This window comes from Dama dama, chromosome 20 (assembly GCF_033118175.1).
Source record: "Dama dama isolate Ldn47 chromosome 20, ASM3311817v1, whole genome shotgun sequence".
NCBI classification, from domain to species: domain Eukaryota; kingdom Metazoa; phylum Chordata; class Mammalia; order Artiodactyla; family Cervidae; genus Dama; species Dama dama.
This window is the reverse complement of record NC_083700.1, coordinates 83,201,345-83,229,193: the sequence shown is the minus strand read 5'-3', so window position 1 is coordinate 83,229,193 and position 27,849 is coordinate 83,201,345. Positions and strand designations below refer to the sequence as shown.

The following is a 27,849-nucleotide window of genomic DNA, read 5'->3' as shown; positions in this document are numbered from 1 at the left end:
TCTCCTGTGACTCAGTGATTGTTTTGAAAAATGAGGACTCAGCCTCTTGTCTTTCATGAAGATGTCTGTTGCTCTGCTGCATCAAGAGGGAAAAACTTAAATGAAGAAAAAAAAGGAAAAAAAATATGTTTGCAATAATACCTCTGCCATCTGCCCTCACTGTGTGTGTGTTCTAATTCCACACCTGATCACCTCTCCAAGAGAAGGGAGGGAGCTCTCCACACCCCATTCTTCAAGGAAACTCTCTTTACAAAGTGCTGGATCAAGAATGAGTCAAAGCAACTGTGCCCGAAATGGAGTTTGGTGGGAGAAAAACCTAATAGTAGTGTTGACTTTTTTATTTAGAGCATTTTTCAGGTTTCTGTTTCCTACTCTATTTAAGTAGGCTGCATTCTGCCACAGCTGAGGAAAACCCCAAATTGCTTACCTTCTATGAATTTCATTCTTCTCAGGCAGAAAGACTGATATTACCTGATTGCAACACTTGTTCCAATTCCCACCCCCACCCGGTACCCACATCATCTGCAATGTGATTTCATAGCCCTTCCCATTAAAAACTGTGCTAGTTTCCCTTTCCCTTGAACAGGGGCTCATAGTATGACCTGCTTGGGCCCTGGAACGCAGTGGGAGTGATGGTTGCCAGTTCCCAGCCTGGCCCTCGGGAGGCACTGTGTGCTTTCCTCCCTCCTGGGTCTTGTCATCTGCATGTACACCCGTTGGGGTTAGCCTGCTGGAGGAGGAAACTTGGAAAAGAGCCCCACTGACCCAGCCGAGGTAGTCCTAGATCAGTCTTCAGTCATCTGACCTTCTACACAGGCAAGAGAGCCCAGCTAAGATCACACACATATATATATTTATAAATATATATATATAACTGAATCACTTTGCTCTACTACTGAAAGTAACACAATATTGTAAATCAACTCTACTTTACAAAAAAGAAAAAAAAACAACAACAAACGAGTCTTAGGCTGTTTTCTGCCAATTCCTTGGGCACATGACCTTGGACAAGAAACAGCTTTCTCTAAATCCTAATTTCTTTACATTGGGAAAGGAAATACTGACTTCTTTCCTGTCAAACTGTTAATAACTGGATCGCTGTACATGTTAAATAAAATAATTTCCTTGCAAATAAAATCTGTAATTGGAAGGGTGTGTTACAACTCTCACAACAACAACAACAACAACAGCAAAAACTTAAGGGAGAATAATTATAACACTTAAAACAGCTAAAACTTTGTACTATAATAGGAAATCTGAAGCTCTTGTAGACAGAAAGACTAGAAGGTTTTCTTACATCTCATTTCTTCTTTCAGATTAGAATGTGACTTGCCCAGTGTAAGCAAAAGTGGCACAGAATTGGAGAAGAAAGACACAGAAAATCTAATTGAATGAGTTCAAATACACTCAGGACAGTGTCCTACAGCAGGAAAGCCTGGGCTCTGGATCATGCCTACATGGGGTCAAATTCCAGACCCTTCCTCTCTGTGCCTTTGTGGCATGATCAGCAAAATGATACTGTCACATAAAATTAATCTGTATTTAATTTAACTTAATGATAAGAAAGCTACTATGGATTTCAGAATGTCAACTCAGTGTAGCATTTAGTTATTGTTTTAGGAGGCACTGTTAGGAAGAGGCACGGGCATTAGTATTGGATAAACCTGAATAACACTCAGTTCTAGGACTGCCCCCATGACTTTTATGACTGTATATTCCATAGCTGACCCTGCTAAACTTCAGTTACCTTCCTTATACCCAAAGTGGTGATTCAAATTTTAACCTTGTAAGGTTACAGGGGAACAAATGGTTCATGAGAGTTGCATGGTCTTTTTGTCTACTGAATCATTTTTCATATCTTTAGGAATGAATACTTTACACATTAACAGGTGCTCAGGAAACATTTATAGAATTAAGGACTTGGGAAGTTATTTGAAACAATTTCAACAAAATACATAACTCATTATCTGGTACATATGAAGAATTTTGTTACTCATTTCACAGTTATGAGTTAAAACATTTGGAGATTTTGGAACTTTTGGAACTGGCTGCCTTGGAAATATGAGAGAGAGTTTCCCTGCGTTCTCTTTCATACATTTCAGGTTGTGTGCCGTGTGAATGATGTAACTATATTTGTAAAGGGTTATTAGAATTTAAAAAGGCAAAATTTAAAAAGATCTCTCCAGGAAGATCTTAAAGAGTAGAATCTCATCTACGTAAGTCCATGGCACTGAGTCCCTTGTGATGCCCGTAATGACAATCAGCCCCTTTACTGGCAGCTCCCCTATCCCTTTCTTAGTTATTCACTTTACATTTTTGTGAGTGGGAGGTCCTAAAAAGATCTTGGAACACGTAAAACTACTCAGATGGTAAGATTTCAACCTTCTTTGTGGGTAACAGGAGGAGGCTAAGCTTCTGTCCCCGCGTTGGCAGGGACATAACAGTGTGAAGCTGAAATCTCCATCAGAGTCAAGCCAGGGCTTAGGAAGTAAAAGCATGAGTCCTGGGGATGCTCAGCCCAGGGACTCTTGAGGTGCAACCACAACAAGAGTGAGTCATGCTGGGCAGGGCTATCAGGAGACGTTCCAACTAAAGCAAAGCATCACAAGGAGAAGAGTACGCAAGGGCAGACAGAGGAGTCCTGGGTTCCCACAGTCCTATTTCTTACTACTCACCTATTGAGAAAGGCAGAAATGATTCCCTTTTCTTAAACTGTCCATTTTCCAGAAAATGCTCTGGATTGAACGTGTCGGGCGTGGCCCACTCTGCGGGGTCCCTGTGCAGTGCAGTCAGGTTGGTCAGGACCATGGATCCCTGGAGAAAGCAGAAGAGACCCAGGCAAGACTTGACCCACACAACATACATGTACAGAGGGGCAGCAGTCCTCCGGCACTCCCACACCTGGGCTGACAGCACCCTAAACTCCCTCAGCCTCACCAACCCACAACCTTCTGAACCCAATCCCTAGCACGGTTGTTTTTTTTTTTTTTTTTTGCCATAGGACAGCTTACAGTGATGGACTGGAATTATCTGCTGGGAATTTATCCGGGAAGTGTGACTGCTCTTAGTGCAGAATGGATCTCTGCAGGGACCTGTCAGCGGAGAACTTGGGAGAGAACACGTATGCTTCAAAGAACATGTATGAAACATATATGAATAATGTGACAGTGGGCAGGCAGTTCTAGACCAAAATTGACCCAGCTGCTTACTCAAGTGGTAACTATGGCAGTTTGTCCAGCATGAAAAATATCTCATTCGTCTAAGTTTCTCCCATTCTTTTCCCTCCATTATCTAGTAAATTCCACAGAAAGTTTAATAATAGAACAACATCACTGAGTGGAAGAAACCATTATCCTTCCTGGTATGCAGCAAGAAACTCAGGAGTCCTCCTTAATGCCTCCCTTTCCTTCATTCTGCCTTCATCCAGTCCTTCACCGGGCTGGTCAATTTTACTTGAAATTTCTCTTGATTTTATCACCTCCATTTTAGGTCCATCACTGCCTGGACCAAGTTACTACCTTGGTTGCCCACGCTCCTACATTAGTCCTAACTACATCCATATCCTTTCTTTCCCCTTCAATGTGCTGGACACATTGAAAGCTGAGTTAGCTTTGGACATGATTTAATTATGTCCCTCCTATCCCCCCACCATATTTGGACCTTGATAGACACCCCTCAATGGCTTCCATCTCTGATTATGGGCACATCACCTGCCCACTCTGAGTCACCAGCCTTCTGCCTGCATGCTTACTGCATCACGTCTTTTTCAGTTTCTCAATTTGTCATTTGTTCCCAATATTTTCCAGGCCTCTTTGTATGGCAGCCTCTGGGCATCCTCATGCCAATGAGTGCCTGCTGGAGCTGCCACTCTAAGAGTCTTTTTCCCTGCTGTGAGCTGTACTGCCCCCTGCCTCTGCAGGAGACCCTCCAATACTAGCAGTAGGTCTGGTCCAGCCTCTTATGAGGTCACTGCTTTATTTGCCTGTGTGCTGGTGTGCACACAGTCTTGTGTGTGCCCTCCAAGACTGTCCTCTTTCCTTCCAGCCCTGTGGAATTCCTGAGATCAGAATCTGCTCATCTTCATAGCTACATTCTCTGGGGGCTCCTCCTCCTGTTACCAGACCCCTAGGCTGGGATGCCTGCCTTGGGGCTCAGGATTTTCACTACTGTGGCAGGACTTCTGTAGTATAATTGCTTACCAGTTGGCAGGTTGCCCACCTGGCGGATAGGTTTCCCTGGTGGCTCAGACTGTAAAGAATCTGCCTGCAGTGTGGGAGACCTGTGTTTGGTCCTTGGATTGGAAAGATCCCCTGGAGGCGGGCATGGCAACCCACTCCAGTATTCTTGCCTGGAGAATCCCCATGGACAGAGGAGCCTGGCGGGCTACAGTCCATGGGCTCACAGAATGGACATGACTGAGTGACTGAGCACAGCACCTGGTGGGTATGGCAGTTGGTTTTGTTGCAGTTCCACCCCTCCTGATATCTTGTTGCGGCTTCCTCTTGTCTTTGGATTTAGGGTATCCTTTTTTTTTTTTTCTTTTTCATTTATTTTTATTAGTTGGAGGCTAATTACTTTACAATATTGTAGTGGTTTTTGTCACACATTGACATGAATCAGCCATGGAGTTACATGTATTCCCCATCCCGATCCCTCCTCCCACCTCCCTCTCTACCCAATCCCTCTGAGTCTTCCCAGTGCACCAGGCCCGAGCACTTGTCTCATGCACCCAACCTGAGCTGGTGATCTGTTTCACCATAGATAATATACATGTTTCAATGCTGTTCTCTTGAACCATCCCACCCTCGCCTTCTCCGACAGAGTCCAAAAGTCCGTTCTGTACATCTGTGTCTCTTTTGCTGTTTTGCATATAGGGTTATCATTACCATCTTTCTGAATTCCATATATATGTGTTAGTATACTGTATTGGTCTTTATCTTTCTGGCTTACTTCACTCTGTATAATGGGCTCCAGTTTCATCCATCTCATTAGAACTGATTCAAATGAATTCTTTTTAATGGCTGAGTAATATTCCATGGTGTATATGTACCACAGCTTCCTTATCCATTTGTCTGCTGATGGGCATCTAGGTTGCTTCCATGTCCTGGCTATTACAAACAGTGCTGCGATGAACATTGGGGTGCACGTGTCTCTTTCAGAAGGGTATCCTTTTAAAAATTTATTTATTTTTAATTTAGGGATAGTCGCTTTACAATGCTGTGTTGGGTGTCTGCCATACATCATGTATCAGCCATAGGCATACACGTGTCCCTGCCCTCTGGATCCTCCCTCCCACCCAGTCCTCCCTCTCTGTGTTGTTACAGAGCACCAGTTAGAGCTCCCTGAGTCATACGGCAAATTCCCACTGGTGTCTGTTTTGATACGTTTCAGCAGTTTTGTTAATGGTTATTCAGCAGATCCCTCAAGAAGGAAATGGCTACCCACTCCAGTAATCTTGCCTAGAAAATCTCATAGACAGAAAAGCCTAGTGGGGAACAGTCCATGGGGTCTTAAAGAGTCTGACATGACTGAGCAACTGAGTACCCAGTAGATAATTGTGATTTGTGTGTCTACATAAGAAGAGTTAAGTTGACGTCCTGCTATTTCATCATCGTGAGCTAATCAACCAGGCCAGCTTTGTGGGACCTAAATCTTACACAACTTGAGGATCACTTTCATTGTGTATCCTTGGTCATGTACCTGGTTTTCCTCAGCATCCACTACCTCATCTTCTTTTCTCTTGTTTTTAGTCAGTTTCACTTGCTAATAGAGGGGTGCATCCTGAAGCCTGGCAACCAGTGCTTCAGAACTCCCATATCAGGGCTTTGTGGAGAAGCACCGCACATGACATCCTCCAGGGTGACTTTTTAGTTGCTATTAAAAATCAGTCTAAGGAATCTCCACACTTCTCCATAGTGGCTGTAGCAGTTTGCATTCCCACCAACAGTGTAAGAGGGCTCCCTTTTCTCCACACTCTCTCCAGCATTTATTGTTTATAGACTTTTTAATGGCAGCCATTCTGACTGGTGTGAGATGATATCTCACTGTGGTTTTGATTTGCATCTCTCTAATGAGTGATGTTGAGCATCTTTTCATGTGTTTATTAGCCATCTGTATGTCTTCTTTGGAGAAATGTCTGTTTAGTTCTTTGGTCCACTTTTTGATTGAGTTGTTTGTTTCTCTGGTATTGAGCTACATGAGCTGCTTGTATATTTTGTAGATTAATTCTAGTTGTTTCATTTGCTATTATTTCCCCCCATTCCGAAGGCTGCTATATTAACCTTGCTTATAGTTTACACCATTGTGCAAAAGCTTTTAAGTTTACTTAGGTCCCATTTGTTTATTTTTTTTTATTTCCATTACTCTGGGAGGTGGGTCATAGAGGATCTTGCTGTGATTTATGTCAGAGAGTGTTCTGCTTATGTTTTCCTCTAAGAGTTTTATAGTTTCTGGTCTTACATTTAGATCTTTAATTCATTTTGAGCTTATTTTTCTGTATGGTGTTAGAAAGTGTTCTAGTTTCATTCGTTTACAGGTGGTTGACCAGTTTTTTCAGCACCACCTGTTAAAGAGATTGTCTTTTCTCCATTGTATATTTTTGCCTCCTTTGTCAAAAATAAGGTATCCATGGACTTATCTCTGGGCTCTTTATTTCGTTCCATTGATCTATACTTCTGTCTTTGTGCCAGTACCATACTGTCTTGATGACTAGCTTTGTAGTATAGGCCGAAGTCAGGAAAGTTGACTTCTCCAGTTCCATTCTGCCATGTGACCCAGCAATCCCACTGCTGGGTATACACACAGAGGAAATCAGAATTGAAAGACACACGTTTACTCCAATGTTCACTGCAGCACTGTTTACAATAGTTAGGACATGGAGGCAACCTAGATGTCCATTGGCAGACGAATGGATAAGGAAGTTGTAGTACTATACACAATGGACTATTACTCAGCTATAAAGAAGAACACCCTTGAGTCAGTTCTAATGAGGTGGATGGAACTGGAGCCTGTTATACAAAGTGAAGTAAGTCAGAAAGAGAAACACCAATACAGTATATTAATGCATATATATGGAATTTAGAAAGACGGTAATGATGATCCTATATGCAAGGCAGCAAAAGAGACACAGATGTAAAGAACAGATTTTTGGACTCAGTGGGGAAAGGCAAAGGTGGGATTACTTGAGAGAATAGCACTGAAACGTGTACATTACCAAATATAAAAGAGATGTCCAGTGCAAGTTCGATGCATGAAGCAGGACACAGAAAGCAGGTGCCCTGGGACAGCCCTGAGATGTGGGGTGGGGAGGGAGGTGGGAGGGGGGTTCAAGATAGGGTAACACATGTGTGTGCACCTGTGGCTGACTCATGATGTATGGCAAAAACCACCAAAATATTGTAAAGCAATTATCTTCAAATTAAAATAAATTAAATAAATAAATAAAATAAAAATCAGTTTTAGTTGGTTCCCTGGGTCTCACAGAACATTACATCAGAAAAAATCTGTTGGAATGAATCTTTTGAACTAGAATAGTTCTCTGCAGTTAAATATATTGCTGTGAATATGCAAAGATCACCTGTGAAAACCTTTAGACCTCATATTTCACATACAAGATAGTCAATCAGCAAGAAAATCGAAAACGCAGTTGCTGCAGGAATAGCTGCATTTACAGGCTCTGTAGGGACAGAGCCCAAGGGGAGCCCACGGGAGAAGCTCCTGTGTTTTTCCCTTGAGGTCAACCCCAGGTCCCACACACACAGGGACTCAGACCAACTGCAGTGCATCCCCAGAGATGGACCAGGGAGGTGAGAAAGCAGACTATGAATGTGCGGTGTGCAGAGAGGACACTGGGGCACAGCAGAGCTGTCTGCTGAGACCCTGAGAGAGCAGGGCAGAGGGCGAGCAGAATTTCCTCTGTGAACATGGAATTTAACAGAGAACCACTGAGAACAATTGCAGGGAGACTCTTCTAAAGTCAAAGTCCTATAGAGAGAACATGGTGTAGACAAGGGTGAGCCTGGGCCTCAGAACAAGTCTGTTTCTGGAACCCAACTCTTGTCACTTTGTAACTGAGAATTCTTAAACAAGATTAATCACTCTCTGAGCCTGGATATAAAATTTGTAAAATGAGAATAGCAGAATTATTCTGAGAACTGAATCAGACATTTTGAAAGAATATATATAGTCCCGACTGCTTTAGGAACCAAGGAAGCATTGGTTTCCTTCTCCTCTTTTGTGTTATTTTAATACGGCACAGGCTTGGATTCTTTTCCCTTTTGAGGTAGTCCCATCAAGCGACTGTGAGTTAATGCTGGAAACAATACCTGTGGGGATATTATGTTAGAAACACCAGTACTGATGTGATTTTGGTTCAAGTGGTCCCACATGTCCCTCATAATTCAACATTTTCTGCCCCCAGGACTAAGAAGCAGAATTTTCCAACATAAGTCTGGCAGGTCCCTATCCTGTGAGAAGCTCTCCCAAGGCAAACGAAAGGACCTCCTAGCAAAGTCTGTCTGAGAATTGCTGCAGCTGTATCCCCAGAAATATTCACAAGGCACATCACGGAGTAAGAACACTGAGCAATCTCGTAGCAAAGAAAAGCCAGTCTTTGAATAAACATATTTACCTAGGAATCCCCCTTCTCCTCCAAAACACCTATTAACTTATATTTGAATTAATCTTCTAAAGATCCCAAATGAAAGAAAAAAATCTAGTATTCCACCAGCAAAAATACCTCTCCCCATAAGTGTTTCCCTAAGAGAAGAAAACATGTTACTTTTCCAGTTGAGATTCACACCATTCAAAATAGAAGCTTGGAGATCTGAGGCTGAGTGAGCCTCTAATTACCTTGACCAGGTGGTATCCATTCAGGGTGGTGTCCACTGTCACCTCCCGGGGCACGTTCATGGGGATGATGTTCCCCATTCTCTGCACCTCGTGGATGACAGCGTTGGTGTAGGGCATGGACTCTCGAGCTGCTATGCTCACCTTCTGTGATTGGCCGAGCACCCTGTCGATCTCAGCTTGGACTTTTTCTGGGAGATAAGAGGAGGCTGTATCATTCTAATATTCCATAATTTTCCTTAAGCCTGGTTAAGCTAAGGAATGGAATAACCAGGATCAAAATGGCTAAAGCTATAGTGAGCTCTCCAGACTGCTCCTCAGGGAGGTATGTGAGTGGGAAGTGGGCCCTGGTGTGAGACAAATCTGGCACCAAACTCTTGCTCAACAACATTCCTGCTGCGAGTTCCTGAAACTTGTTGAGCCTTAATTTCATCTTATTAGTGAGGATAAATCAACTTTCCTTTTAGGAACATTAAGATTTACAAGAACTGATGTATGGAAGCACTCTGACCTGATCCAGGCACACACATGGATGTGCTCACCTTGGATTTCAGGGTACAGGGCCATGTAGAGCAGCCCCCAGCGCAGGGTGGTTGAAGTTGTCTCTGTTCCAGCAAGGAAGAGGTCCAGGGTGCTGTAGATGAGGTTTTCGTCATGGAAACTCGAAGTAGCATTGCCTTTATGCTAGAAAGCATAGTGATTATTGACTTTTCAGATGATTCTAAGTTGCCACAGCACAGGGGGCTTCACTCAAGAGAGAATATGGAGAAGACACCTCCTCCCTCTAGGAGAAATGACTTTCCCTTTAGCCATCCCAGGATGCAGAAACTTATTACTGCAGTATCATTATCATCCTCCTGTTCAAGTGCTGGAAGCTTTTGTTACTTTTGATGGATGAAAATGGGTCAGTTAATTTATTTTACTACCATAATTTGGGAGAATCTATTATTATCCTGGGTCTTGTGGTAAAAAATCTGCCTGCCAATGCAGGAGACACCAGAGACACCGGTTTGATCCCTAGGTTGGGAAGATCCCCTGGAGTAGGACACGGCAACCTGCTCCAGTATTCTTGTCTGCAAAATACCGTGGACTGTAGCCCATCATACTCTGGAAAAATTACTTAGACTGTAGCCCACCAGAGTCCTCTGTCCATTGTAGCCTGGTGGGCTATATCCATGGGACCACAAGAGTTGGACAGAACTAAGAGACTGCATACACACACGTGTTATTACACTGGAAAAACAGCCTTCAGTTCCAACGTTAGCCACAGCATTCACTATGTGTACAATTAGATCAATTCCTAAACCACTAATCGTGTCTATAACTGGGGTGTAGCTCAGTGGTAGAGCTTGTGCTTAGCATGCATGAGGCCCTGGGTTCAACTCCTACACCTCCAGGGCTTTAATCTCAGCCCTGAACTAAGGCCCACAACTTATCTGGGCTTCCCTGGTGGCTCAGATAGTAAAGAATCTGACTGAAATGCAGGAGCCTGGGGTTTGACCCCTGGGTCAGGAAGATCCCCTGGAGAAGGAAACGGCAACCCACTCCAGTATTCTTGCCTGGAGAATTTCATGGACAGCAGAGCCTGGCAGGCTACAGTCCAGGGGATTGCGGAGTCGGCCACAAGTGAGTGACTAACACACACACAACCCTGTTTCTATTTCAATTGCTTTTCCCATAAACGGAAAGAACAATATTCACCCATCAAGTGGCATTATGGATTATGTGAGTAGGAAATGGCATATAACAAATCCTCAACAAATGCTTTTACTGACACCAGAACGAATAAAATGTATTTTACTAAAGTACAATTCTCAGGTCTCCCCAGTTAAGCATCTCTGATTCCAACGGCCATTCTGAAAGGCACTCCAGCATCTTTACCACCTTCCTCCGGGAGCTTCAATGTGTCAGTGGTGCCCTGTGTGCTGTCCACAGCTGCACACCTCATACCAAGTGCAGTCTCCTTTCAGGAGGAATCAACGCTTCTATGAATGCTATAACAATTAGGTGAAATAGAGGAGACAGAAAAAATGCATCGTTCTTTCAACTCCAGGGAAGGAACAAACAATCTAATGAGACCAAAATGATGACACTGATGCAATGATGAACAGTAACCAGGGGGTTCACTGTGTTAAAGGATATACATCCAATTTAGCCTTTTTCCTGCTTTTTGCAAATAATACTGAAAAGTGGATGACATGGGGATGAGGGAGGAAGACAAAAGTCCCTCCCACTTGAGGCTAAACTCTGGGCATCAGACTCAGTTTCACTTTTGTATTCTGTACTGGGAAGCTTGAGAAAAGTATAGGAGACTAGGTATTGACAAGTAATAATAAAACAATGCCTCTTTTTCCTTTGTGTACAGATCTTTCACGTATGGGTAGGGGATAGAATAGATTTAAAGGAAGTATTTGGCCTTTCCAAAGATTTCAAGCCAAATGGGCTACTCCTGAGATGCAGGAGACGTGGGAAGATCCCCTGGAGAATGAAATGGCTACCCTCTCCAGTATTCTTATTTGGGAAATTCCATGGACAGAGGAGCCTGGTGGACTACAGACCATGAGGTCACAAAGAGTTGGACATGACTTAGTGACTAAGCATGCACACAAGCCAAATACTCTTTATTTGGCTTCATCATCAATTCTGAGTTAATGATATTTGTACACACTGAAATATTGCCTCTGTTTTTCTCCCCTGTGATAGACTGAATAATGACTCACAAACATATGAATGTCCTAATCTCTGGAATGGGCGAATACTTTTTGACAGATGGAGCTTTGCAGATATGATGAAGTTAAGGATCTTGATATGGGAGGATTATTCTAGATTATCCCAGTGTACCATTATAGTCACAAGAGTCTATAAGGGGAAGTAAGTAGAACATAAAGAGAAGATGTAAGGATGGGGGCAGAGAATAAGCTACATCAATAGCTTTGAAGATGGAGGAAGGGGCCCTGGTTGTTTTCAGCCCCCAAATTTGTGGTGATTTGTCACAGCAGCATAAGAAACCAGAATCCTTTCACTTGTTCTTTAAGAACACTACTCAGGAAAACACCCAGTTTCCTTCACCTTTTCTATTTCCTGGAGATAAGCATCAATGAAGTCTCTCATTTCAGCAGGATTCCAATCTCTCCTGTGGTTTTCAATCACATCGGCAACAAACATTTTCAGTTCCTCCCAGTTACTAAAGAGTTGTTGGTGGGGACCAGGAAGGAAATCCATTATCCGTGGAAAGACATTGTAGAGCTGATGGAGAAAACAAAACAGTCAAGTGGACAAGGGGCTGAGACAGTGTTCTACTTTCTATGTCTTTTCTTTACTTACACTTGACCCTTGGCATCATCCTTGACTCATCTTCTTTGCCTCAATCCACTTCTTTCCCCTCTGGCAAAGCATTTCAGCCCTTCATTCAAAATACAACCAATTTTGAACCACTTTTCACTGCTCCATGCGTTTGGCATTTTAGTAAAAACCACCACCATTTCTTACCTGGATTCTGTAAAGCCTCCAACAGATTTCCTGATTCTCTCCTTAACTCCCTTCCCAGTCTTTCTTCTACTGAGCAGCCTGAGGGATCCTTTAACAGTTTAATAGATTGTTTCACTGTTTATTCCTCAATATTCTTGTGACTTTTGAAGATGTTTAGACAAATTCTACATCCTTCTCCTGGCCTGGAGCTCTCCGTGTCCTGGCCCCTCACCCTCCTGTCCCTTCCTCTGCTGTAACTCACTGCCATCTTAAGTCTCTTTTAGTCTTTCTAGTTCATCCCCATTGGTCTCTGTGATTACGTCAAGGAAGACAGTATTTAGTCCTTTGCATTTGCTATTCTTTCAATCGCAATTAGTCTTCCTCTGGAATCTGTATAACACTAGCCTTTTATTTCATTCATCCTGATAATCCCCTAGGTAGCAGCACCTCTGGAACCCTTTCCCGACTCCCTTAATTTTGCTTTATTTTTTTTTCATGGCAATTGTCTCTAGCATAAGAAAGTGAAGTTGGACAGTCATGTCTGACTGACTGCAACCCCATGGACTGTAGCCTGCCAGGCTCCTCAGTCCATGGAATTTTTCAGGCAAGAGTACTGGAGTGGGTTGCCATCTCCCCCTCCAGGGGATCTTCTTGACCCAGGGATTGAACCCAGGTGTCCCACATTGCAGGCAGATGCTTTACCATCTGAGCCACCAGGGAAGCCCTGTCTCTAGCATATGTGTGTGTATATTGTTTTTGTGTGTGTAAAATACCACTGTTTGGCTAGCTAGCCACCTATGTTAAAAATAGATATATATTTGATTATCTGCCCATTATGATGTATTCTCCATGTGGGTAAGATATTTTTAATAAAATTAAGCGACTTTTGGATATATTTTTTCTAATACTTTCTGATATAAAATAGATAGCACAACCTAATGGAAAATTTCCTAGACTTACAATGAAACAGACATGGGTTTGACTATTAGCTCTGCTGCTTTCTCAGAAATTTGGGGAACAATAATAATGATGATAATGATGGTGATGTAATTTGTCATGACATTGGGGTGTCAGGATTACTTTCATGACCAAATCACATGAGATCATTAGTGTACCTAATGGAGAGTCAGTGGACCACTATGTGGATTTGCTTACACATTCCAATATCTGCTTGGACACATCAGGATACTTCATTTCATCCTTAAAGAATTGTTTAAATAATTAACTGAAATAAAGTATGTGCAGTTGTCTATCACAGTTGCTGAACTACTTTGTGTTTCTAAAAATGCATCGTCAGTCAGTTCAGTTCAGATGCTCAGTCATGTCCGACTCTTTGTGACCCCATGAATAGCAGCATGCCAGGCCTCCCAGTCCATCACCAACTCCTGGAGTTTACTCAAACTCATGCCCATTGAGTTGGTGATGTCATACAGCCATCTCATCCTCTGTCATCCCTTTCTCCTCCTGCCCCCAATCCCTCCCAGCATCAGGGTCTTTTCCAATGAGTCAACTCTTCGCATGAGGTGGCCAAAGTACTGGAGTTTCAGCTTCAGCATCAGTCCTGCCAATGAACACCCAGGGCTGATCTCCTTTAGGATGGACTTGTTGGATGTCCTTGCAGTCCAAGGGACTCTCAAGAGTCTTCTCCAACACACCATAGTTCAAAAGCATCAATTCTTCGGTGCTCAGCTTTCTTCACAGTCCAACTCTTACATCCATACATGACCACTGGAAAAACCATAGCCTTGACTAGACAGACCTTTGTTGGCAAAGTAATGTCTCTGCTTTTTAATATGCTATCTAGGTTGGTCATAACTTTCCTTCCAAGGAGTAAGTGTCTTTTAATTTCATGGCTGCAATCACCATCTGCAGTGATTTTGGAGCCCCAAAAAATAAAGTTAGACACTGTTTCCACTGTGTCTATTTCCATCTATTTCCCACGAAGTGATGGGACCAGACGCCATGATCTTAGTTTTCTGAATGTTAAGCTTTAAGCCAACTTTTTCACTCTCCTCTTTCACTTTCATCAAGAGGCTTTTTAGTTCATCTTCACTTTCTGCCATAAGGGTGGTGTCATCTGCATATCTGAGGTTATTGATATTTCCCCCAGCAATCTTAATTCCAGCTTGTGCTTCATCCAGCCCAGCATTTCTCATGATGTACTCTGCATAGAAGTTAAATAAGCAGGGTGACAATATACAGCCTTGACGGACTCCTTTTCCTATTAGGAACCAGTCTGTTGTTCCATGTCCAGTTCTAACTGTTGCTTCCTGACCTGCATACAGATTTCTCAAGAGGCAGGTCAGGGGGTCTGGGATTCCCATCTCTTTCAGAATTTTCCACAGTTTATTGTGATCCACACAGTCGAAGGCTTTGGCATAGTCAATAAAGCAGAAATAGATGTTTTTCTGGAACTCTCTTGCTTTTTCGATGATCCAGCAGATATTGGCAATTTGATCTCTGGTTCCTCTGCCTTTTCTAAAACCAGCTTGAACATCTGCATGGTACCCCTTCCCTTACCCCTGACCTACTACCCCATCCAACCATCCCAGGAATTTCTTTTCAGTGGGAATACTCAGCAAGGTACTCAGTGAGGTCCCAGACTTCCTAAGAGAGTAGAAAATGGAATTATTGAATGAGGGGTTATCATGATTAGAGGTGACAATACAGAATGTTTTTCAAAAATAACATTAACAATAATAATTATAATAGCTCACATTCATTATACCCCTTTACTGTACTAGGATTCATTTTTTTTAGTCACTCAGTCATATCTGACTCTTCTGACCCCATGGACTATAGCCCACCAGGCTCCCCTGTCCACGGGATTTCTCAGGCAAGAATACTGGAGTGGGTTGCCATTTCCTTCTCCAGGGAACCTTCTGACCCAGGAGTTGAACCCAGGTCTCCAGCGTCTCTTGCATTGCAGGCAGATTCTATATTCCTTTACTGTGCTAGGATTCATGCTAACTTATTCAGTTTTGGTGAGATGGGTCCATAAACTTTCAGGCAATGTTGCTTGTTAAAAATGAATGAAAGTAAATCCTCCTCTAGATACTCAAGCATTTACTTCAACACTTGGGTCTGATTTTCCCCTAGAAGTGTCTTCCAAATCCAGTAAAGGGGCTGAGAGGCCAATGGGTTGAGCAGAGGTTTTGACAGGCTCAAAACCCTAGCAGGACAAAAGGGGAGGACGGGGGCTACTAAGGAAGGGGTGAGGTTTGAGTCCCTTAAATCCATATCTCACAAGTTTAGGAAACTGATAATATCATGTGTAGATAAGAATGTAAATTGGACAACCACTTCGACAGCTTTAACTATTTTTATGTCCAGGTGTATATGCAAGAGAAATGAGTGTGTGTGCCCACAGGAATGACTGAACAAGAATGCTCATGGCAGATTTATTTATAACATCCCCAAATTGGAAATCCCCAAGTGTCCATCAATCCCAAAGTGTTTTTCAAGAGAATAAAAAATCAGTTTCATGTTCATGCAGTGGAAAACTACGCAGAGTAAAAGAAGAGCAACTAAGAAATGAATCTCAAAGCAATGGACCAAGGAAGAGCCAGGCATAGAAGCACACATGTGAGGATCATGCAGGTGTGGAACTAGGGAGGATATGGATAGGAGGAACTCAAAAGTGATGGCAATGTTATGTTTTTTAAGGAAAAAAACACAAGTGCATACATGGTTTGTCATGTAAAGTTTTGCACTTTATAAGAATGCTGGAAATTTTCTTTGTCTATAGTAAATATTAAAGAATAATACCCAAAACAGTAAAATCAACAGATTGATTTCAAATAAGCTTATGTTGAAAAAGATTAGATTTCAGCTAAAAAGGAAAGGGTGACTCCATCTCATCTGATTCTGATATCAGCCCAATATTTTTTTCAAGACATGGAATATGAACTGTTTTACCTGGCACCACACTGATGTCTGTAGACACAAGACCTTATCCAGCAGCCTCAGCAGCTCCTGGAACTGATCATCCCGGTAGTCAAATCTCTTCCCAAAGGTGATGGAGCAAATAATATTGGAAACAGCATTGTTGATTATGAAGTGAGGGTCAAAAGGCTGTGCTGGAGACAGAAGAGATGGAGCCTTCAGATAGGTTTCTTTCTCATTCCACTAAAAGTCTACTTTACATGATATGTGACATAAACACTACAGAACCACCACCAAGACAACGACCTCAGGACCCTATAAAGTGCTGGTACTAGGACAGGCATGTAGGTATTGATAAGCTTCTGGTTAGTGAAAGCATGAACCACAGTCCCTGCATCTGTCCTATGACCCACTGACCGTTCTCCTCTCCTATTGCCTGGATGAGGTAGGTGATCTCTTCCTGAATGCGTTCCTCTAAGCTCTTCCTTCCTAAACCGAAGTTCCTCAGAGTCATCAGGGCGAACCTTCTTTGCTCTTTCCACACCTGGCCATTGGACCTGATCAAGCCTGGGGAAATGAATGCAATGTTATGAAAAGCAAGGCAACAAGGTCCATGGGTGATGACATATCAGATGAAAAGAAGGAGAAGCTCTTTAAGGCACTTGAAAATTATTCAGAGAAGTAATCCCTAAGCAATGGATATAATGGCTTGAATTTACTGATTGCTTGCAATGCTGGGCACATTAGCATTTTTAATGCATTATGTAATTTAGTACTCATAGAATCTCTCTAATGTACGTATAACCATTACTGCCAAATCAGCCTTCCAATTTTGATGATGAGAAAAATGAGGCTCAAGGGCAAAAACTACACTCTACAAGGTCATAGAGTTAGTAAACATCTGAATAACATTCAAATTCAAGTCTTCCTGACTCCAAAATCCACACTTTGATTACTTGTCACATAAGCACATTTAAGAATTTGCTATGCCACATACTAAGTATGAATTTATGGATTAGACAAAGTCAATACTCATAAGGAGAAAAGATCTTATAAATAATAAAACATATAATAAATAAATATTTATTTATAAATTATTTATTTTATAAATTATATAAATTTATAATTATAAATTATAATTATAAATATAAATAAATATTTATAAATAAATAAAAATATTATAAATATATAAATATAATAAATAATAAAAGATCTTATAAATCACCCAAGAAAACAAAAAAAATGTGAACACTGTGCAGAAAGAATACCACAGAAAAAGGAAAAAAGAACATGTCTTAATGTGTGCCATATAACTGCATTTATTTTATAACACAGGTGAGGCCATCATCCTCTTATTTCTTCATTTCATTGCACTCTTCAACTCCTTCTAATATCTCCCTTTGGCCTCCACCACCTTAGTGAAATAGCTCTTCCTACTGTTCAATCCAGGATCCTTTTCAGCCTCATATTGATGTCTCAGCAGCATGAGATGCTTTCTTCTTGAAACACTCTCTGCCAATGGAGCCCAGAACATCACACTCTCCAGATTTTTCTGTTAATTCTCTGACTTCAGAGAAATTATCATACCTTTGGTTAACTTACCTTCTTTGATTCAATTTTGAAATGATGGAGCTCTTCAAGATTAGGTCTGAAGCCTCTTCTCTTCTTACCCTATCCTCCATTTCTAGGAAATCTCCTCCACGCCAAAATTTCAAATGACATCTACTGATAGTCAACATGTGCTATTGTCTCTCAGCTTCAGGTGCATATGCAACTGCCTGCTGCTCGACTCTCCTGGCTTCACATTCAGCATATCAATGAGCGACTTCATGGTTTGCTTCATTCAACTTCCCACACAAGCTAGCCAACACCTGTCCTCCTTCTCAAGTCCCTTCTTTCCTATACCTACCCATTTGGGTATCTATCTCAACACCTCATTCTCCCTCTGTCCAGGTCATCATGTCCTATTGGACTTGCCTCCTGAGTAGCTTAAATCCATGTATCTTCACAGTCACTTTCCTCTTCTAACCTACTGTGCTATCATTTCTACCTCCCTCATCCAGGACACCACCTCCTCTAACCTCCAAGACTCCATAGTCTCTTGCTACTTTTATTCCATTCTTGATATTGCAGCTTAGATTAGTCTCTAAAACGTACAATGTAAATATGGTGATTCCTTCCTCTACTGAAACCATTCAGGAGTCTCCATTGTTATTTAGATAAAAAGCAATATCCTTAACAAGAACGTGCATGAACTGTTTCTGGCCACACTCACCAGCTTCATCTCCACTTAATTATCTCCATTTAATCCCTGCATTTACTACACTGGCCCCCTTTCAATTCCTCAGTTCACTGTCCTTCTTCCCACCTTAGAAACTTTTCATATTCTATTCTGGATTGCTTCTTCACTGGATTTCTGGATTGCTTCTTTAATACTTGTCATTTACTTTATTAGCTTTTCCTGAGTCTCAAGACTAGATTAGATATCTGTCATAAGTGAATCCTACTCTTCATAACAACGAGGCCTTAAATTATTTGTGTAATTGATATTGTCTTTCCTAATCACTTGTAAGTTATAGAAAAACAAGGATTTTGTCCGTTCTACTCACTGTTATATAACTAGAGCCAAGCACTGGGTTCACATTATAGACATAGAGTAAACGGATGTAGAGTTAATAGGTGCAATATTTCAAAGAGGAATTGACAAACCACTGGGGGGGGAAAAAAGAGTGCTTTGGTAGAAGAATAGATCTTAGTTTTTCATTCAGATTTTTTAAAATGTAAGTTCATTTACCAAGTTTATTTTATGATCATTTTAAGTATTCATGCCAAACTCTTCCATTGACAGAAAACTCGAGATACTTTGTAGGCACAGCTTTAACAATAGAGCATAAGGAATTAGAAACAAGAAGGGATCACAGAGTCAGTAGGAGGAAGATGATCTACATATTTTTCTGGGGGGAAAGATTTGAAGATTTGAATGAGAAAATAGAAGAGAGCCTGAGAACGCAGCATTGCCTTTCTTCTCCTTAAAAAAACACATCACATCAATGAGTGATGAGGATACTCATTTATCAAAGCATCCAGAGTGAGTTCATGCAGGTGATGCCACTTCTCCCAAATCCTTTGACATTAGAGCTGACTGGGCCAGGTTCCCTGAGGAGGTGACTTCAACAGGAAATGGGGTCACTCAGCTTCTTTGAGGGGCAGAGATTTTATGAGAGGCCTGGTTCCTGGGAGTGTTGGAAGCACTTTCAGAGACCACAGGAATATCAAACACATGCTTCTTATTTTGGTCATGGAACTTACCTTTATTGTTAAAGATACGTTTCTGAAGAGGTACCCTGGGGCGGTTTACAAAGTTTTGTTCCTGGTAGACAAGGGCTTCTTTGATATAGGGCAATCCAGTTATAATAATGGAATGAACTACACCAAAATCCAGGCTAATAATGTTCCCATATTTCTTCACAATCTGAAAAAAAGTAGAAGAGTCACAGTTGGGTATGTACATGTCTTCGTGTCCTGGATGGAGGATGTGCGGAGCTGGTTTTTCCAGTAGTCATGTGTGGATGTGAGAGTTGGGCTATAAAGAAAGCTGAGCACAGAAGAATTGATGCTTTTGAACTGTGGTGTTGGAGAAGACTCTTGAGAGTCCCTTGGACTGCAAGGACATCCATCCAGTCCATCCTAAAAAAGATCAGTCCTGGGTGTTCATTGGAAGGATTGATGTTGAAGATGAAACTCTGATACTTTGGCCACCTCATGCAAAGAGTTGACTCATTTGAAAAGACCCTGATGCTGGGAGGGATTGAGGGCAGGAGGAGAAGGGGACGAGAGGATGAGATGGTTGGATGGCATCACCGACTCAATGGACATGAGTTTGGGTAGGCTCTGGGAGTTGGTGATGGACAGGGAGTCCTGGCATGCTGCCGTTCATGTGGTCTCAAGGAGTCAGACAGGACTGAGTGACTGAACTGAACTGATATCAAGAGAAGTCAGATAGCCTAAGTAGAGATTGGGTGTAGGATTCAAATAGTCTTAGGTTCAAGTCCTTTATTGACCATTATCAATTTTGAATAACTTAGGCAAATCATTTGACAGATTTCAGTCAGTTTCCTTAGCCTTAAAATGGAAACAATATCAGATGAGGCAGTAATGTATGTATGCATAGCCTGTAAGCTTTACAGCAAGCACTTAAAGCGGAATACAAAGAGATATACTAAAAAACACTACAGATCCATTAAAATGGATCCATTAAAAAATGTTTAAGTGACTCACAGTAAGAGTAGAAAGGGGAAATAGAGGAATAGAAAACAAAGTGAAAAACAGAAATAGTAAAACAATAGACTTTAGCATTCACACATCAAAAAATACACTAAATATATATGATCTAAATTCACCAATTAAAAGAGTTTGGTAGAATGAAATAATAACCGACCTATAAGTTACCTAGAAAAACTCATTTTAAATATAATCATAGAAGTATGCTAAAAGTGAAAGAGTGGAAAATCATATGCTATGTAAACATTAACCAAAGGAGAGCTGTTGTGGTTATATCAGATAAAGTTCAGGCAAAAACAGTCATCACAGATAAAGAGAGACATTATGTAATAATTAAGTTCATCAAGATGCCAATTCACCAAGTGCCAATTCACCAAGATGACATAGCAATTTTAATGTCTGTGTGTATGCCATAAAAGAGCTGCCAAATTTATTGGTGGCTTAGATGGTAAAGAATTCCATCACATCCACTAGCTTTGTTCATAGTGATGCTTTCTAAGGCCCACTTGACTTCACACTCCAGGATGTCTGGCTCTAGGTCCATGGGGTTGCAAAGAGTTGGACATGACTGAGTGACCAGTACATATAACACAACAATACACACACACACACCAGAACTGAATAAACACATAGACAAACCTGTATTTTCCAGTTGCAGATATCAGGACTCTTAAAGTAATTGATAGAATTAGTAGATAAGAAATCAACAAGGGTACAGTTCAGTTCAGTCACTCAGTCCTGTCCAACTCTTTGTGACCCCATGAATCGCAGCACACCAGGCCGCCCTGTCCATCACCAACTCCTGGAGTTTACTCAAACTCACGTCCATCGAGTCAGTGATGCCACCCAGTCATCTCATCCTCTGTTGTCCCCTTCTCCTCCTGCCCCCAATCCCTCCCAGCATCAGGGTCTTTTCCAATGAGTCAACTCTTCGCATGAGGTGGCCAAAGTACTGGAGTTTCAGCTTCAACATCAGTCCTGCCAATGAACACCCAGGACTGATCTCCTTTAGGATGGACTTGTTGGATGTCCTTGCAGTCCAAGGAACTCTTAAGTGTCTTCTCCAACACCACAGTTCAAAAGCATCAATTTTTCAGTGCTCAGCTTTCTTCACAGTCCAACTCTCACATCCATACATGACCACTGGAAAAACCATAGCCTTGACTAGACAAGGGTACAGACACACTTAAACAACACAAACATCTAATAAGGTCTACCTGACACAGAGTACAGAACACTCTTCTCAACAATAGCAGAAGACATATTGTTTCAAGTATCTATCATGGGTCATAAAATCAACCGTTACATAATTGTTCAAGGTGAAAATCACACAGTGTATGCCCTCTGCCCTAATGGACTCCAGTTGGAAATTATTAACAGAAAGAAAACAAGAATATTTCACAATACGTGAAAAACAACACATTTTCTTAAAAAGGGTATAGGTTAGGACTTTAATATTCTAAATACTAATTCTATCACTTAGCAATAGCAATGGGGTGCTTCTTCCAGAAACCAGTAAAGTCATGTGCATCTGAACTTTGTAATATAAGCTTGTGTTTAAACTTTTCCAGGCATCCCTAGGGAATTAGACCTATTATTCGTTGAGCGCCAACTATAAGCTATGTTAACACTGAATATTCCTTTTATTTCATCATCATAACCACCTACCACAGAGCTGCCTGTCATGAAGGTACCTGTCCTGAGAGGCAGGGAAACAGGGTTAGTATTGGGATAGATTCTTGAGATAGTATTGGGTTGAAGGGAATTTTAAGGAATTCAGGGTGGCCACAGTTAGGGAACCCTGAAGGGAGAAGACTATAAAGTAGAAAGAGGCTACAAGAAGGGATCCTGGAGTGAGCTCTAGGAATATGAGCTCTGGGAAGGAGCAGGAAGCACTAAGAAAACCTAGGCAGATGATGACATTTTTAAGTGAATACTTGAGAGTGATTGCAGATGGAGAAGCCTGAAGGTGGGGGCTCTGTCTTGGTAGGGATGGGAGCAATGTAGTTGAAAAGTGGTAAGGAGTATCACCATTTTACATATGGGAAACAGAACCTCTAAGAGCGAAAGCTTAGCATTCCCTCTCCCCCAACCAAGGATAATAATATTAAAAAGACAAAGTGATCATGCTCTAAATAGAATGCCCCAGTAATATGTAAAAAGACATAACTAAATGATTTAAAATATGTATTGTGTCTGTTACACTTGAGGCTCCACTAAAAAAAAAAAAAAAAAGAGAGAGAGAGAGACAAAGGGTCACTTGGTCAATCAAAAAGATTTACAGAGGATGCAGAGTGGGTTCTGAACCATACTCTGTCCAAGGATCCCTGACATGAGAGAAAATATGCAGATGACTAAACTCCAGTAGTCACGTACAGATGTGCGAGATGGATGACAAAAAAGGCTGAATGCCAAAGAACTGATGCCTTTGAACTGTGGTGCTGGAGAAGACTAAACAACAACAAAGCTCCTGGCAGTATGTGAGGCTTCATTTGAGTGCTACAGTTCAATATTTACACCTTTTCCATCATCTAGATGGACCAAGAAGCTCTTCATATTTTGTACAATAAACCTGTACCCATACCCCCAAAGCACATCTTGTCTAGTACACTTAAATAGTAAACAGTTAATATTTCATCCCTACGAAGCACAGGTTGAATCATGCCAGTTGCATAGGAGAAGAGAGAGGCTTGTAGCTGGATGTACCTGGGTGACCACTTTAGCCTCTGAACCCCCAGGCTCCCACCCTTGGTACCCAGAATGGCCCTGGTCCTGAAGGTCAGGGTCAGGATGCACTTGGGCACTTTCACCTACTCCTACCTGCTGAGGAATCAGGTTCCCCTTCCCCACGTCCAACTGGAAGAAGTTGCCTATGAAGGGCAGGCGCAGGGGCCCTGGAGGGTAGTTCTTCGGGCGCTGCCTTTTGAGGAAATCAGCAAAGAGGAGAAAGACAAGGGCTCCCAGTAAGACAGTGCCAGGACGGAGCATGGTCCAGAGGGAAGGCACCAGGGAGCCCAGTGCCTCCAGCATGGCTGCTCTGTCTGGTTCCTCTTTAGCAATCAGAGGCAAGGAAGGTCCCCGCACCTGTGAATTTATAATCTCTGCACAACGCCTTTCCTGCCCTGTGTCCAGGGCCCACCCCGCCCTTCCTGTCAGACCCTACCCTCCCTCCCTTCCTCTTCTGTCCTTCCCTGCCCCCACCTCTCCTCCTCCCTCCCCGCCTCCACTCAAGTGAGCCCTGCCCCTTGTTCCTCTTGGCACCTGGTCACTTTACCCTTCCATGACCCACCTTTTCCTCTCCCCTTTCCAATTTGTTGTTCAGTCCCTAAGACCCACCTTTTCCTCTCCTCTTTCCAATTTGTTGTTCAGTCCCTAAGTCCTGTCTGAATCTTTTCCACCCCATGGAGGCAGCACATCAGGCTTCCCTGGGCCATGAGTCAGCAGTGGCCTGCTGCAGGGGCAGAGGCTCTGGCAATAGCAGTCCTGGGAGCCACAGCATGTGGCCTAAGTCCCCTTGAAGATCACCATTAGCCCCACTATAGAGCCACCAGGTGGACAACTCACGAACTGGAGAGCAATTATACCAAAGAAGTTCTTGCACTGCTGGGAAAGTTCTAGGTCCCACAACAGACTTCCCAAACTGGGGATCAGGCAAAAACACTGAGGATCCCCAGGGAATCTGACTTTGCATGTCAGGGGGATTTGATTACAGAATTTCCAAAGGACTGGGAAAACAGACTCTTGGAGGGCAGAAACAAAACCTTGTGTGCACCAGGACCCAGGAGAAAGGAGAGGTGACCTCACAAGAGACTGAATCACACTTGCCTTTGTGTGTTTGGGAGTCTCTGACAGAGGCATGGGTTGACAGTGGCCTGCTGCGGAGTCAGGAGCACTGACTAAAATAGTCCTGGGAGCCACGGCATGCTTGCATAACTACTTTTGAAGGAGGTAGCAATTATCGCTGTTACCCCTACCACCTGAGGCCAAACTACAGGGAGGGAACACTGCCCCACCATCAGCAGTGACTGGATTAAAGACTTACTGAGCATGGCCTTGCCCACCAGAACAAGACCCAGTTTCCCCCACAGCCAGTCCCTCCCAAAGAAGGTTCAAACAACTACTACATAATTGCATTCATCTCACATACTAGCAAAGTAATGCTCCAAATCCTCCAAGCTAGGCTTCAACAGTTATGTGAACCAAGAACTTCCAGATGTACAAGCTGGCTTTAGAAAAGGCAGAGGAACCAGAGATCAAATTGCCAACATCCATTGGATCATGGAAAAAGCAAGAGAATTCCAGAAAAACATCTACTTCTGCTTCATTGACTATGCTAAAGCCTTTGACTGTGTGGATCACCAAAAACTGCAGGAAATTCTTAAAAGAGATGAGAATACCAGACTACCTTACCTGCCTCCTAAGAAATCTGTATGCAGATCAGAAAGCAACAATTAAAACTGGACATGGAACAACAGACTAGTTCCAAATTGGGAAAGGAGTACATCAAGGCTGTGTACTGTCACCCTACTTATTTAACTTATATGCAGAGTAAACCATGCAAAATGCTGGGCTGGATGAAGCACAAGCTGGAATCAAGATTGCCAGAAGAAATATCAACAACCTAAGATATACAGATGACACCAGCCTTAAGGCAGAAAGTGAAGAGGAACTAAAGAGCCTCTTGATGAAAGTGAAAGAGAAGAGTGAAAATGCTGGATTAAGACTCAACAGTTAAAAAACTAACATCATGGCATCTGGTCCCATCACTTCATGGCAAATAGATGGGGAAACAAAGGAAACAGTGACAGACTTTATTTTCTTGGGCTCCAAATTCACTGTGGATGGTGACTGCAGCCATGAGATTAAAAGATGCTTGCTCCTTGGAAGAAACGCTATGACAAACCTAGACAACATAGTAAAAAGCAGAGACATTACTTTGCCAAAAAAGGACTGTATAGTCAAAGCTATGGTATTTCCAGTAGTCATGTATGGATGTGAGAGTTGGGCCATAAGGAAGGCTGAGTGCTGAAGAATTGATGCTTTTGAACTGTGGTGTGGAGAAGACCCTTGAGAGTCCCTTGGACAGCAAGGAGATCATACCAGTCAATCCTAAAGGAAATCAACCCTGAATATTCATAGGAAGGACTCATGCTGAAGCTCCAATACTTTGGTCACCTGATGGGAAGAGCTGACTCATTGGAAAAGACCCTGCTGCTGGGAAAGATTGAGGGCAGGAGGAGAAGGGGACGACGGAAGACAAGGTGGTTGGATGGCATCACCGACTCAATGGACTGAACTTAAGCAAACTCCAAGAGATGGTGAAGGACAGGGAGGTCTGGCATGTTGCAGTCTATGGGGTCAAAAAGAGTTGGACACAACTGAGTGACTGAACTAACAAACGAGTCTCTCCAATCAGGGAGCTTGCACAAGATTCTTATCCATCAGAGGACAGTACGTGAACTGAGAACTGTCAGCTGTACAAGCTGGATTTAGAACAGGCAGAGGAACCAGAGATCAAATTGCCAACGTCCTGCCAACTGGCCCCCACCTGATCCTCTCCTCCTGCTTTTTTTGTTTTGTTCCATCTCCAAGTGTGTTATTCTCTGAGACCAATGGTGCTCTAAGGTTTATGGTCATTGCATCTCAGAGTGCACCAGACACTTGAGCTGTGTTTTTCAATCAACTTCTCACTAAAGGATTAAAACCCGGCCTCATGAACAATCAGAAAAACAGCAGCAGCACATTTCTTGTGAGCCCTTATATGTGAAGCACTGAACTCACCTGTTTACATGGATTTCTTCAATGATAAAATTGTGCAGATACAGTTCTTTGTTCCATCTAGCAGTTAAGGAAAAGGAAACATCTTTTCAAGCAATATTTGAGGAAATTTGTTGCTAGAAGAACTTCTTCATAAGAAATGTTAAAATAACTTCTTCAGAAAAAAGGAAAGATATGTAGGTCAGACACTCAGATCTAAATAAAGTAAGAATATTAGAGAAAAAAATTAAGGTGCATTAAACCTCTTACTTTCTTTTTCTTAACTGATCTGATGCATAAGATTTTGTTCAAAATAAAAAATATTAACATTGTATTCAGTGATTCTAGCTTAGAGATAGTGGTATGCATGATGTAGTTGGAAAGGACAGAGGAAGGAATTAGGAAAGTTCTATTATAAGGTACTTGCACTAACGATCAAGCATTGTAGTGGAGTTCAAAGTGGATTTGAATCAGCTGGAAATGTATACTGTGAACTATAGAGCAACCACTGATATTTTAAAAAAGAAATATGACTCACATGCTAAGAAAGAAAAGAAAATGGAACTATACAAAATGCTCAGTTAAAACCAGACAAGAGAGGAGAAAAAGTGAAAGGCAAAAACCCCCAAAAGCAAGGAATACAAAATAGTAATGACCACGGTAGTTAACAGTCTGTATCGATAACCACATTAAATGTTAATATTCTAAACACACTAATTAAAAGACTGTTTTCCAGAGTCCATTAAAAAAAACCAAGACTTGTTTCAGATGATTGTTTTCAATGTTCAGAAACACAACTGATTTTTGTAGGTTGATTTTTATCCTGCAACTTTGCTGAATTCATTTATGACTGTGTGTATGCGTGTGTAATCTTTAGGATTTTTTACATATTAAGATAATGTCATTTGCACACAGAGATAGTTTTAGATCAGCGTCAAAAAGAACAGGATACTCAGGAATAAATATAACCAAGAAGGCAAAGGACTTATTCATTGAAAACTATAAAATATTGCTGAGGAAAATAAAAGAAGGCACAGATAAATGGAAATATAGCTCATGTTCACAAACTGGAAGGATTAATTTTATTCAATTGTTCATGTTAGTCAAAACAATTCCTATCAAAATCCTAAAGGCATGCTTTATACAGAAATAGAAAATATAACCCTAAAATCCATGTGAAACCTCAAAACTGTAAACAGCCAAACAGCCTTGGAGACCTTACACTTTCATCTGAGTTGTCTATTCTAGATAATTGAGAGAAGCAGGATCATATAATCATGTCTTTCTGTGGCTGGCTTATTTCACTTAGCATAAAGTCCTCACAGCTTATCTATTTCTAGAATTTGATAGGATTCCCTCCTTTTTTACTTCTGAGGAATATTTCATTGTATGTACAGTCCACATTTTCATTATCTCTTCATTCATTAATGGGCATTTATTTCCATCTCTTTGCTATTATGTATAATGCTGCAGTGAAATGAAAATCTCTCTTTAAGATTTTGATTTCTATTCTTTCTGATAAATGCCACGTAATGGGATCAGTGGATCAAACGGGAGAACCTCCAAACTCTTTTCTGGGCTCACTGCACCATTTTATATTCTCACCAACAG

At 41.8% G+C, this 27,849-nt stretch overlaps 1 protein-coding gene across 1 annotated transcript in view; it reads right to left on the bottom strand.

The window, feature by feature from the left end:
• Window positions 1–23,530, bottom strand: part of LOC133040293 (cytochrome P450 2J2-like) — a 41,402-nt gene extending 17,872 nt beyond the window's left edge. The window contains exons 1-8 of the mRNA XM_061120017.1: window positions 23,302–23,530; window positions 19,510–19,672; window positions 16,618–16,767; window positions 16,234–16,394; window positions 11,917–12,093; window positions 9,390–9,531; window positions 8,851–9,038; window positions 2,676–2,814 (exon numbers count right to left, since the gene is read on the bottom strand). Of these exons, the coding sequence (XP_060976000.1) occupies window positions 2,676–2,814; window positions 8,851–9,038; window positions 9,390–9,531; window positions 11,917–12,093; window positions 16,234–16,394; window positions 16,618–16,767; window positions 19,510–19,672; window positions 23,302–23,511 (1,330 nt within the window). The 5' untranslated portion in view covers window positions 23,512–23,530. The remainder of the gene's footprint in view (window positions 1–2,675; window positions 2,815–8,850; window positions 9,039–9,389; window positions 9,532–11,916; window positions 12,094–16,233; window positions 16,395–16,617; window positions 16,768–19,509; window positions 19,673–23,301) is intronic.
• Between the last annotated feature and the right edge of the window lie 4,319 nt (window positions 23,531–27,849).